This window comes from Crinia signifera, chromosome 4 (assembly GCF_055691185.1).
Source record: "Crinia signifera chromosome 4, ASM5569118v1, whole genome shotgun sequence".
NCBI classification, from domain to species: Eukaryota; Metazoa; Chordata; class Amphibia; order Anura; family Myobatrachidae; genus Crinia; species Crinia signifera.
Genome location: NC_139220.1, coordinates 337,127,352 through 337,141,893, shown reverse-complemented (window position 1 = coordinate 337,141,893; position 14,542 = coordinate 337,127,352). Strand labels below are relative to the sequence as shown.

At 50.3% G+C, this 14,542-nt stretch overlaps 1 protein-coding gene across 3 annotated transcripts in view; it reads right to left on the bottom strand.

Annotated features, from left to right (window-relative positions):
- The window catches only part of ACTL6B (actin like 6B), a 62,314-nt gene that overhangs the window by 24,030 nt on the left and 23,742 nt on the right, over positions 1-14,542 (bottom strand). For all 3 annotated transcript variants that reach the window (XM_083185842.1, XM_083185843.1, XM_083185844.1), the window contains 4 exons: positions 8,289-8,386; positions 2,303-2,397; positions 2,123-2,229; positions 1,808-1,897 (listed from right to left, as the gene is read on the bottom strand). In XM_083185842.1, the coding sequence (XP_083041968.1) occupies positions 1,808-1,897; positions 2,123-2,229; positions 2,303-2,397; positions 8,289-8,386 (390 nt within the window). The remainder of the gene's footprint in view (positions 1-1,807; positions 1,898-2,122; positions 2,230-2,302; positions 2,398-8,288; positions 8,387-14,542) is intronic.

Below are 14,542 nucleotides of genomic sequence, written 5' to 3'. Positions count from 1 at the left end.
GCAGCCCTTTCATGTTCCCAGCATAGGGGATGTTTTTCAGATCAAGTCATGTTTAAAATAAACTGCCACATTTCTATTAAGGGCAAACAAAAAGGGATTTACCCTGTTTTTTTTTTTTCAAAACAAGTTTCTATTCGTGATCACATCAATTTCAGAGCATCCTCCCCCCCCCCCCCCCCCCCCCCCAAAAAAAAAAAAACCAAACACACGTTCCGGGGAAAACACCATATTCACAATTGAAGCCATTAAAATGGGTTAATTAAACATAGAAACATAGAAACATAGAAACATAGAATTTGACGGCAGATAAGAACCACTTGGCCCATCTAGTCTGCCCCTTTTTTAAACATGTTACCTCAAACCATATTTGATCCTTATTTTTTTGTAAGGATATCAATATGCTTATCCCAAGCATGTTTACATTGTTCTACTGTATTTGCCTCTACCACCTCTGATGGGAGGCTATTCCACTTATCTACTACTCTTTCTGTGAAGTAATTCTTCCTCAAATTTCCCCTGAATCTTCCTCCCTCTAGTTTCAGTGCATGTCCTCGTGTTCTGCTGCTCCTCTTCCTGTGAAGAATGTCTCCCACCTGTACCTTCCTCCCTCTAGTGTCAGTGCATGTCCTCGTGTTCTGCTGCTCCTCTTCCTGTGAAGAATGTCTCCCACCTGTACCTTCCTCCCTCTAGTGTCAGTGCATGTCCTCGTGTTCTGCTGCTCCTCTTCCTGTGAAGAATGTCTCCCACCTGTACCTTCCTCCCTCTAGTGTCAGTGCATGTCCTCGTGTTCTGTTGCTCCTCTTCCTGTGAAGAATGTCTCCCACCTGTACCTTCCTCCCCCTAGTGTCAGTGCATGTCCTCGTGTTCTGTTGCTCCTCTTCCTGTGAAGAATGTCTCCCACCTGTACCTTGTTAAAACCCTTGATATATTTGAAAGTTTCTATCATGTCCACCCTTTCCCTTCTCTGCTCTAAAGTATACATATTAAGATCTTTTAGTCTTTCCTGGTACGTTTTGTGATGTAGGCCATGCACCATTTTAGTTGCCCTTCTTTGTACAGTATCTAATGTATTTATATCCTTCTGGAGATATGGCCTCCAGAACTGAACACAATACTCTAGGTGAGGTCGTACCAATGACCTATACAGTGGCATTATTACTTCTTTCTTTCTACTGCTGATACCTCTCCCCATGCAGCCAAGCATCTGACTTGCCTTCTTCATTGCTTTGTTACATTGCCTACCTGCCTTTAAGTCCCCTGAAATAGTGATTTTTTTTAGGGAATAGGGATTTTTTCTCCCGCCAAAGTCTGTCACTTTGCACTAGGACAAGCTCGTACTCTCTTTTACTAAGCTAAAGTATATTAATGAGCCACTCTACATCATTTAAACTAGATCGGAGCATCTTCACAGTTTTTGTCTTTTTCACCAAAAAAGTGAAACTTCAGGCCTCTTGCCAGAACAGAAGATGTTGACTCAGATCAAAAAGATTTTGCACGTTTCTTATTCAGGTCAAATCACAACTTTCCCACACTAGCCGATTTTGAATTTCTCAATTTTGTTTTTTTTCACTCCGCCCTACTGTACATGGTATTATCATCTGAGGATTACAACACAAAGTGAGGGTAATGCTGGACATTATCAGTTTTTCAGTGTTTAATGTAATATTGTGTATGTGTTGAATATATGCTTTCATTAAAGGATATCATAATTATTTTTATTATCATGAAACAATGAATCCTCCCAGTGCGCTCTCTCACTGATTCTCTTCTGCACACAATGCGGCCCAGCTCCCATACACACACTCACATTACTCATGTAGTTCTGCCAGGATTTGGTGACCGCGGGCAGCTTGTCTTTCCTCCTCCAGTTTGGGGGAGACCCCTCACGCACGGGTTCCTGGAGGAAAGAGAGGAGAGACAAGCGGTACACCACATTATACCCATCTGTATTATTATCACACAGCAGTGGGTACTATATATTCTATACACCAGAAAACACCAACACGTCACAGACATTTCTATATATTACATTGGGAGCTGTCATACATTCTGTGGTCAGCAGTGGGAGAGAGCCCCTAGTGGCCAGATGCCGGCACTACTCCTGACCCTTTCTCGTGATTACCTTTGATGCGATCATGTATGGGGGGACGATTTCCACCCCCATCTCCTGGAACAGCTCCCTGCACTGCATAGTGATGAAGTCTCCGGCCAGGGGGGACTTTACTATACCTACAATACAGAGACAGGCTTTGTATGACAGGTAGGTGGGAGAGGCCCGGGGTACAGACGTGATGTGACTTACCTTGCTGCAGAACGTACCCATCATGCACTGGGAGAGCGGTTGTGTGGGTGGCTCCGCTGTCTAACACTAGGCCTGTAGATCGCCCATTAGCAAAACTCCAGAGAACGAGGGGTTAAGGAAAGTGATTGTAACTTTATAACCTGTGCAAACTCTGCAGAGCGTTGCACCGACCAATCCTGTACACCACTAACCCATCACCCCATGCAACCTGGCCAGCGGCGAGCGGTGGGGGGAGGCAGGTGAGGCACAGCCTTTCCTGTCATAATAAGGTATACGCAGGAGTTCCGAATGTATAAAGTATGTCAATAATACAAAGAATATATAAAAAAATCTTATTTTTATTATTCTAATCATTTTTATAGTCAAAACTTTGAAGTAGTCTATGGCAGATGAGGCAGTGCTTCACTTGCAGTGCCTCACCAGCAGTGCCTCACCTCCAGTGCCCAGTGCCTCACCTCCAGTGCCTCACCAGGCTGCCTTTTCAGCACATCTCTTATTAAAACTCAGCGAATCTCCAGCAGAGTATACTGTATACTGCTGCACATGTGTATAATGCTGACATGTACCCCATGGCTCATACAGTATATTGTGTGCAAATCTGTCTCTGGTACTTGCCAGGGACTCCTCAGTTATTTACCTCACCAGTCCCTGAACCTGGCACATCATCGCCCCATACATCCCTATGCACCATCGCCCCATGCATCCCTGCACACCATCGCCCCATGCATCCCCGCGCACCATTGCCCCATACATCCCTGCGCACCATCGCCCCATGCATCCCTGCGCACCATCGCCCCATACATCCCTGCGCATCATCGCCCCATACATCCCTGCGCACCGTCTCCCCATACATCCCTGCGCCCCATGCATCCCTGCGCACCATCGCCCCATGCATCCCTGCGCACCATCGCCCCATGCATCCCTGCGCACCATCGCCCCATGCATCCCTGCGCACCATCGCCCCATACATCCCTGCGCACCATCGCCCCATACATCCCTGCGCACCATCGCCCCATACATCCCTGCGCATCATCGCCCCATACATCCCTGCGCACCGTCTCCCCATACATCCCTGCGCCCCATGCATCCCTGCGCACCATCGCCCCATGCATCCCTGCGCACCATCGCCACATGCATCCCTGCGCATCATCGCCCCATGCATCCCTGCACACCATCGCCCCATACATCCCTGCGCACCATCGCCCCATACATCCCTGCGCACCATCGCCCCATACATCCCTGCGCACCATCTCCTCATACATCCCTGCGCACCATCGCCCCATGCATCCCTGCACACCATCGCCCCATGCATCCCTGCACACCATCTCCCCATACATCCCTGCGCACCATCGCCCAATGCATCCCCGCGCACCGTCGCCCCATGCATCCCCGCGCACCATCGCCCCATACATCCCTGCGCACCATCGCCCCATGCATCCCTGCGCACCATCGCCCCATGCATCCCTGCGCACCATCGCCCCATGCATCCCTGCGCACCATCGCCCCATGCATCCCTGCGCACCATCGCCCCATGCATCCCTGCGCACCATCGCCCCATGCATCCCTGCGCACCATCGGCCCATGCATCCCTGCCCACCATCGCCCCATGCATCCCTGCGCACCATCGCCCCATACATCCCTGCGCACCATCGCCCCATGCATCCCTGCACACCATCGCCCCATGCATCCCTGCACACCATCACCTCATGCATCCCTGCGCTCCATCGCCCCATGCATCCCTGCGCACCATCTCCCCATGCATCCCTGCGCAGCATCGCCCCATACATCCCTGCGCACCATCGCCCCATGCATCCCTGCGCACCATCGCCCCATGCATCCCTGCACACCATCTCCCCATACATCCCTGCGCAGCATCGCCCCATACATCCCTGCGCACCATCGCCCCATGCATCCCTGCACACCATCTCCCCATACATCCCTGCACACCATCACCCCATGCATCCCTGCGCACCATCGCCCTATACATCCCTGCGCACCATCGCCCCATGCATCCCTGCACACCATCTCCCCATACATCCCTGCACACCATCACCCCATGCATCCCTGCGCACCATCGCCCTATACATCCCTATGCACCATCGCCCCAATCTGGAAAAATATACTTTGAGGGTAAGACCCCTGAGGGGGCCCCGGGTCCAAAAGAGGGGTCTGACCACTACAAAGTGGGTCAGGGATGCAAGATATGGCAGAGTTGCATAACATAGAGAGGGTAGAGGACAAGGACAACCAGATATGTGTATGCTGGGCACATCATGGTGACGGAGATATGTGTATGCCAGGCACATCATGGTCACCGAGATATGTGTATGCTGGGCACATCATGGTCACCGAGATATGTGTATGCTGGGCACATCATGGTCACCGAGATATGTGTATGCCGGGCACATCATGGTCACGGAGATATGTGTATGCTGGGCACATCATGGTCACCGAGATATGTGTATGCTGGGCACATCATGGTCACCGAGATATGTGTATGCCGGGCACATCATGGTCACGGAGATATGTGTATGCCGGGCACATCATGGTCACGGAGATATGTGTATGCCGGGCACATCATGGTCACGGAGATATGTGTATGCTGGGCACATCATGGTCACGGAGATATGTGTATGCCGGGCACATCATGGTCACGGAGATATGTGTATGCCGGGCACATCATGGTCACCGAGATATGTGTATGCTGGGCACATCATGGTCACGGAGATATGTGTATGCTGGGCACATCATGGTCACGGAGATATGTGTATGCTGGGCACACCATGGTCACGGAGATATGTGTATGCTGGGCACACCATGGTCACGGAGATATGTGTATGCTGGGCACATCATGGTCACGGAGATATGTGTATGCTGGGCACATCATGGTCACCGAGATATGTGTATGCTGGGCACATCATGGTCAGGGAGATATGTGTATGCTGGGCACATCATGGTCACGGAGACAGGTGTATGCCGGGCACATCATGGTCACGGAGATATGTGTATGCTGGGCACACCATGGTCACCGAGATATGTGTATGCCGGGCACATCATGGTCACGGAGATATGTGTATGCCGGGCACATCATGGTCACGGAGATATGTGTATGCTGGGCACATCATGGTCACGGAGATATGTGTATGCCGGGCACATCATGGTCACGGAGATATGTGTATGCTGGGCACATCATGGTCACCGAGATATGTGTATGCTGGGCACATCATGGTCACGGAGATATGTGTATGCTGGGCACATCATGGTCACCGAGATATGTGTATGCTGGGCACACCATGGTCACGGAGATATGTGTATGCTGGGCACGCCATGGTCACGGAGATATGTGTATGCTGGGCACATCATGGTCACGGAGATATGTGTATGCTGGGCACATCATGGTCACGGAGATATGTGTATGCTGGGCACATCATGGTCAGGGAGATATGTGTATGCCGGGCACATCATGGTCACGGAGACAGGTGTATGCCGGGCACATCATGGTCACGGAGATATGTGTATGCCGGGCACACCATGGTCACCGAGATATGTGTATGCCGGGCACATCATGGTCACGGAGATATGTGTATGCCGGGCACATCATGGTCACTGAGATATGTGTATGCTGGGCACATCATGGTCACGGAGATATGTGTATGCCGGGCACATCATGGTCACGGAGATATGTGTATGCTGGGCACATCATGGTCACCGAGATATGTGTATGCTGGGCACATCATGGTCACGGAGATATGTGTATGCTGGGCACATCATGGTCACCGAGATATGTGTATGCTGGGCACACCATGGTCACGGAGATATGTGTATGCTGGGCACACCATGGTCACGGAGATATGTGTATGCTGGGCACATCATGGTCACGGAGATATGTGTATGCTGGGCACATCATGGTCACCGAGATATGTGTATGCTGGGCACATCATGGTCAGGGAGATATGTGTATGCTGGGCACATCATGGGCATGGAGACAGGTGTATGCCGGGCACAGAGACACGTGTATGCCGGGCACATCATGGGCATGGAGACAGGTGTATGCTGGGCACACCATGGGCACGGAGACAGGTGTATGCCGGGCACACTATGGGCATGGAGACAGGTGTATGCTGGGCACATCATGGTCAGGGAGATATGTGTATGCCGGGCACATCATGGTCACGGAGATATGTGTATGCTGGGCACATCATGGTCAGGGAGATATGTGTATGCTGGGCACATCATGGACACGGAGACAGGTGTATGCCGGGCACATCATGGTCACGGAGATATGTGTATGCTGGGCACATCATGGTCACGGAGATATGTGTATGCTGGGCACAGAGACACGTGTATGCCGGGCACATCATGGGCATGGAGACAGGTGTATGCCGGGCACATCATGGTCACGGAGATATGTGTATGCTGGGCACATCATGGTCAGGGAGATATGTGTATGCTGGGCACATCATGGACACGGAGACAGGTGTATGCCGGGCACATCATGGTCACGGAGATATGTGTATGCCGGGCACATCATGGTCACGGAGATATGTGTATGCTGGGCACACCATGGTCACCGAGATATGTGTATGCCGGGCACATCATGGTCACGGAGATATGTGTATGCCGGGCACATCATGGTCACGGAGATATGTGTATGCTGGGCACATCATGGTCACGGAGATATGTGTATGCTGGGCACACCATGGGCATGGAGACAGGTGTATGCCGGGCACATCATGGTCACCGAGATATGTGTATGCTGGGCACATCATGGTCACGGAGATATGTGTATGCTGGGCACATCATGGGCATGGAGACAGGTGTATGCCGGGCACAGAGACACGTGTATGCTGGGCACATCATGGGCATGGAGACAGGTGTATGCTGGGCACACCATGGGCACGGAGACAGGTGTATGCTGGGCACACTATGGGCACGGAGACAGGTGTGTGCCGGACCCACCACGGGCACGGAGACAGGTGTGTGCCGGACCCACCACGGGCACGGAGACAGGTGTGTGCCGGACCCACCGCGGGCACGGAGACAGGTGTAAGCCGGGCACACTATTAGCACAGAGACAGGTGTATGCTGGGCACATCATGGGCACGGAGACATGTGTGTGCCGGACCCACCACGGGCACGGAGACATGTGTGTGCCGGACCCACCACGGGCACGGAGACAGGTGTATGCCGGGCACACTATGGTAACACAAAATGATACTTCTTCCTACTTCTGCTTCCAGTCACCATGTCAGTAAATAGTACCGCCACCCCACTGAGCGGCTCGGCCACAAGAGACCAGAATGAGAGACTCCTTTTTGGGTCTGTGAAGAGCCTCCAGGGTTCCTCTTTAGTCTCATGGAGAAAAAGATGCCAACCTCAACCATGGTGAGAAAGACTGAATGCCATAAATTGCGCACGTTCTCATAGCCCATTATATATTAATTGTGGCTAATCGTATAGGATCACCATCGCCCCAGACACCCTGGCATGCCATCGCCCCAGACACCCTGGCACACCATCGCCCCCCAAATAAACCCACACACCATGAATGCCATCGCTCTATACACCCTGGCTTGCCATTGCCCTCCAAGCACATCTGAGGAACACCCTGTACATGCCGGCACACCATCACACCATCACACCACACAACCTGTCACACCATTGCCCCATACATCCTGGCACACCATCACACCACACAACCTGTCACACCATCACACCACACAACCTGTCACACCATCACACCACACAACCTGTCACACCATTGCCCCATACATCCTGGCACACCAGCACCCCATACATCCTGGCACACCAGCACCCCATACATCCTGGCACACCAGCACCCCATACATCCTGGCACACCAGCACCCCAGCACCCCATACATCCTGGCATGCCATCAACCCTACACCCTGGCACACCATTGCCCTATATACACTGGCAATCCATCTCCTCATCCACCCCATGCACTATCACAATTCGGAAGGATACGCAGTGAGCACCGCTGTCTTACATAGAAAGAAGGCCGGGATATTGTAGTGTTCAAACATCAACTCCGTCAGCTTCTCCCGCTTTGCTCTGGCGTTCCACTGAGAGACATGAGGGGAAGAAATACATGAGACTCTCCCCCTGCAGGGTGACACGGTGACACAGTGACACAGACAGAAGGGAGCAATAAGCCTGCCCCTCCCCCTGCAGGGTGACACAGTGACACAGACAGAAGGGAGCAATAAGCCTGCCCCTCCCCCTGCAGGGTGACACAGACAGAAGGGAGCTATGAGCCTGCCCCTCCTCCTGCAGGGTGACACGGACAGAAGGGAGCAATGAGCCTGCCCCTCCACCTGCAGGGTGACACAGACAGAAGGGAGCTATGAGCCCGCCACTCCCCCCGCAGGGTGACACAGACAGTAGGGAGCTATGAGCCTCCCCCTGCAGGGTGACACAGACAGAAGGGAGCTATGAGACAGCCCCTCCCCCTGCAGGGTGACACAGACAGAAGGGAGCAATAAGCCTGCCCCTCCCCCTGCAGGGTGACACAGACAGAAGGGAGCTATGAGCCTGCCCCTCCCCCTGCAGGGTGACAGACAGAAGGGAGCTATAAGCCTGCCCCTCCCCCTGCAGGGTGACACAGACAGAAGGGAGCTATAAGCCTGCCCCTCCCCCTGCAGGGTGACACAGACAGAAGGGAGCTATGAGCCTGCCCCTCCTCCTGCAGGGTGACACGGACAGAAGGGAGCAATGAGCCTGCCCCTCCCCCTGCAGGGTGACACAGACAGAAGGGAGCTATGAGCCCGCCCCTCCCCCCGCAGGGTGACACAGACAGTAGGGAGCTATGAGCCTGCCCCTCCCCCTGCAGGGTGACACAGACAGAAGGGAGCTATGAGACAGCCCCTCCCCCTGCAGGGTGACACAGTGACACAGACAGAAGGGAGCAATAAGCCTGCCCCTCCCCCTGCAGGGTGACACAGACAGAAGGGAGCTATGAGCCTGCCCCTCCTCCTGCAGGGTGACACGGACAGAAGGGAGCAATGAGCCTGCCCCTCCACCTGCAGGGTGACACAGACAGAAGGGAGCTATGAGCCCGCCACTCCCCCCGCAGGGTGACACAGACAGTAGGGAGCTATGAGCCTCCCCCTGCAGGGTGACACAGACAGAAGGGAGCTATGAGACAGCCCCTCCCCCTGCAGGGTGACACAGACAGAAGGGAGCAATAAGCCTGCCCCTCCCCCTGCAGGGTGACACAGACAGAAGGGAGCTATGAGCCTGCCCCTCCCCCTGCAGGGTGACAGACAGAAGGGAGCTATAAGCCTGCCCCTCCCCCTGCAGGGTGACACAGACAGAAGGGAGCTATAAGCCTGCCCCTCCCCCTGCAGGGTGACACAGACAGAAGGGAGCTATGAGCCTGCCCCTCCTCCTGCAGGGTGACACGGACAGAAGGGAGCAATGAGCCTGCCCCTCCCCCTGCAGGGTGACACAGACAGAAGGGAGCTATGAGCCCGCCCCTCCCCCCGCAGGGTGACACAGACAGTAGGGAGCTATGAGCCTGCCCCTCCCCCTGCAGGGTGACACAGACAGAAGGGAGCTATGAGACAGCCCCTCCCCCTGCAGGGTGACACAGACAGAAGGGAGCAATAAGCCTGCCCCTCCCCCTGCAGGGTGACACAGACAGAAGGGAGCTATGAGCCTGCCCCTCCCCCTGCAGGGTGACTGAAGGGTTAAAATTTTGAACCCATGTAGCATATAAGAATTTGCACGTAGAACTGTTCTCATTATGGTTTTTCTATGGCTACATTACAAGGTCATACTGTAAGCCTAAGCGTGTCTTATCTAAGTTTCTACTACTCCCCCTTTTGTGGTTTCGTATGCAGCGTGCACCTGCATAAACTCCCTTATAATGAAAACCCCCCTCTCTCACCCATTCTCTTGTGTATAATATCTTGTATGTCTCCTGTTTAATCTGCCCAGCAACTGTTAAACAGCCAATAACAAAGTACCATACATTTGTCCACACCCATGTATCATGTCTTTTAACCTACTGTTAAACTCTTAATAAACCAGAATGTTTCTTGACTCGCCACCGTGTGTTTGGTGTGTAGGGTTAAATCACATTCTCACTGGTACCTAAGGGGCCACCAGGTCGAGGGGCTACACATTTATCCTTACAATTTGAGGGCTTCGTCTGGGATTCAGCCGGCCGTCCCCTCCACGGGATTGCGGCCACCTGCTGAATTTGAGAATCTGAACTCACTCCGTGTTCCGGGAACACGTGACAAGGTAATATTTAAGTCCGGGACTTAATATTACGTAATTGTATGTAAGGAAATTTATGACGCCATAAATGTATCAGGGATACAAGGACCAGGGGTCCACGTCATAAAAAAGGACCTGGGGTCCACGTAAAGGTAATTCAAGTCCGGGACTTGAGATTACGAAACAGGTATCCGGGATACCGCAATTGAACCAGGGGTTCACAGAGAAAGCCTCCTCGATCTGATCGCCTAAATATATGTATGTACATGTTTGTCTGTTAATGTTGCAACTGTGTATTTGTTTAAAACACTCAGTACACGGGTGGTAAGTGCACGTAAGCTGAAGTGTTCTGTCTGCCTTACTGTATGTTTTGTATTAAGGATACTCAGTGGACGGTTGGTAAGTGTGCGGCCGCTGAGTGTCATTACTGTGTAGAGCGATTATAAGTAGATTTGCAAAGTGATTTGGCTACTGAATGTCATTTTGTTTAAAGTGATTCTAAGTACAATTGCGACTTGACTTGTGACAGATATTATTGTGACCATATTGACTGACATACTGTTATATTATGGGATTACATTAGAGTAAAGAAACAGAATATTCCCCGCTTTTACCAGGAGAGACATGTAAAGAATATGTTGCCCGTGTCTCCCCCACAAATTACTATTTCATTAACCCTTGGGTAGACAATTTAGCGGGATAGATAGGATAATTAAAAATTGTCCCAAACCAATGATAACACCAATAGGATGCATAACATATTTAAAGAAAGCATGCAAAGGACGCAGCTTTACCCAAGAAGGCATAGATGCTATGTGGGATCAACTTGCTGCACATATGAATGAAGTGTTTAAAGCACGCTCATCTCTCCCCATAGCTGTAAGTTGAAAGCAGAAAGTGTCAGAAATAGTGACAAATTTCTGGAAAAGATTCAAGAAGTGCGGGACCGAGGAAGCAGGTCTGCCGCTTCTGCATAATGATAATTTACTTGTTTCTACTTTCATTAATAATCTGCTGCCGACTGTTTCAACTTGGACCTCTGACACAGTGAAGGATTTTGAAAAACATTTGTATGAAAAGGAAGCAGCAGGTTGTTTTGAAGTTAAAAGAAACACTGTCACACCATCACATACCCCGTTCATACGCTTCCAAAATCAAAACAATCCTAGGAGACAGAATAAATCATTCCGTTCTCCTAGAGACAGACTACCTCAGAGGGCTCCTGCGGGACCCCCACCCAACAGGCAGACAAGCTGCTATAATTGTAAAAGGGATAGCCATTGGGCTAGAGACTGTCCGTTCCCTTCAAACAAACCCCGACAGGTCAGTAACCCCATGCAGCCCAGCCAACCCAGACCTAGAGACAACCCCAGATTTCAGATTGACTGGCAGGGACAGACCTAAAAGGGCCATGACATAGGAAAACATGAATTTACTGTAATACCTGACTGCCCAATCAATTTGCTAGGCAGAGATCTTCTCTCTGTGCTAGAAATCACAATTAGTCCATCAGAAGCAGGAAAGGAAATTGATGTTTCATCACCACACTTGCTCATGACTGACAGTTCTGACCCAAACACAGAATTAGACACTGTAAATCCTCAGACATGGTCAACAGGACCTCAGAGCAATAAACCAATTAATTGTTCCCATTGCACCCATTGTACCTGATTTAAACTCACTCATCTCAGCCATCCTTGTAAATGCCGCCTACTTCTCAGTAACCGATTTGAAAAATATATTTTTTAGCATACCTGTGGACACCCAGACACAACTGTTATTTGCATTTTCTTTTGAGGCCAGCAGTTAACATGATGCAGACTGCCACAGGAGTATATTGACTCCCCTGTTGTGTGCAGCATCGTGCTCCAAGCCATATTAACCCCCTGGCACCCCCCCCTATGGTTCAGTCCTGCTACAGTATGCAGATGATCTGCTTATCTGTAGTTCAACAAAGGAGGCATGCCGAGAGGATGGTATATCACTGTTAAACTGGCTCTGTGAATGTGGGCACAAAGTGTCAAAAAGCAAAAATGCAATGGTGCAAAAAGAATGTTGATTATTTAGGTTTTGTCTTGAAAAAGGGAGAGAGGAAAGTCAGCCCACAACGCATACAGTCTGTACTGGGTCTGGTCCGCCCAAACACTATTATTGCAGACAGTGGATTTCTGACTGTTCCTACTATGATAACATTTTGAGACAAGCCACACTCAATGACAAACCTAAACAGATACAATGGTCACAAGAAATGTTAAATGCATATGAAAGCCTTAAAAATGTATGTTAATGAAAAGTCCAGCATTGACCCTCCCAAACTATGTACAACCATTTCATTTATATGCAAGGGACAAAATGTAAAACCATGGCGGGTGTGCTGACACAAGAACATGGAGGTAAGCTGCGCCCCGTGGCATTCTTTTCCAAAGTGATGCCGGTGTCGGTCCAAGGTATGCCTGCCTGTCTTCGGGCACTGGCGGCCTGTGCAATGGTAGCTGAGATGGCAACCACACTCACCCTAGGCTCACCCACTGTTCTCCATACCACACATAATGTTGTAGCATTACTTAAAGGGCTACACACACAACACATGTCAGCCCAGCGTCTTAGTGGAGATGAGGTCCTGTTGCTAGGAAGCCCCTCACTCACCATTAAGTATGCAAACGCATCCTCAGGCCCCGCACCCATTCTAAATGCACTTTTAGGACTAAAGGGCTCCCAGGATGAAATTCCTGACGATCATGACTGTTCTGCATCAATAGAGTCAGAGACCTCCCCTAGACTTGACATTTCCCCTGTACCAATACCAGGTTCTGACCATGTATTTGTGGATGGTTCTTGTAGTAGACCCAATGACTCGACATATCAGGCAGGCTACGCAGTGGTACGCCTCCCAAATGACATTTTAGAAGCGAGACCCATTCCATATCAATCAGCACAAGCTGCAGAACTCATAGCGCTCACAAGAGCTTGCCAAATGTAGAAAGATAAACCTGATCACTGAACTACAAAGCTCAGCATCACAAAAAGACTTGGATGACTGGTTATTTCCAATATTGCAGAAAAATCCTATAACAGGATTGATCTGCAAAGAGGGGAGACCATGCATACCACAATCAAGCGCCCCATTGTTCATTGCTCACTACCATGGGGTAGGACATCATAGCAAAAACACCACAGCCATGCTTTTAAACAAAGATTTTTATATCACAGATGCTAAAACATTGGTAGATTAGTACATTAGCAGATGTATTACCTGTCTGCGCAACAACCCTAATAACCCAATGAAAGCAAAGCATCAACACCCGGAGTACCCAACTACTCCTTTCACACATTTGCAAATTGATTTTACACACATACCTAACAAAGGTACAAAACAGGAGTATGCTTTGGTTATAGTGGATATGTTTCCACGATGGCCAGAGGCATTCCCCACAAAAGCAGAAGATGCTAAAACTGTAGCAAGAATTCTAACACAAGAAATCATCCCTAGATGGGGATGCCCGCTCCAAATAGATAGCGACAAAGGCACTGCCTTTACAGCAAAAAAAAAAAAAATCACACAAGCTTTAGTGAAAGCATTTCAAATAGAGAGGAAATTTCACATTCCCTATCATTCTCAAAGTTCAGGGATAGTGGAGAAAAGGAATAGGACTTTAAAGGACAAACTTAGGAAAGCAACAGGAGGAACATTTAATAAATGGAAACAAACCCTCCCCATAGTCCTAGCAGAAATTAGAATGACCCCCCCAAAAGACTCTGGGTTATTCACCCTTTGAAATTTTAATAGGAAGACCTTTCCCCACGCCCTGGGCTAAGAAACCATTAGTAGTCCAGGAGGGAGACCTAGAACAGATTAGAGAAGAGTATGTTAGGTCCCTCATCACCAGACTTAGTGAAATTGAACATGGTGTTATTTGTAAAAATCTTTTTAATCCACAGGAATCAACACATCCTTTCCAGGTCGGAGACAAGGTCGTTGTGAAGGTACTCCCTAG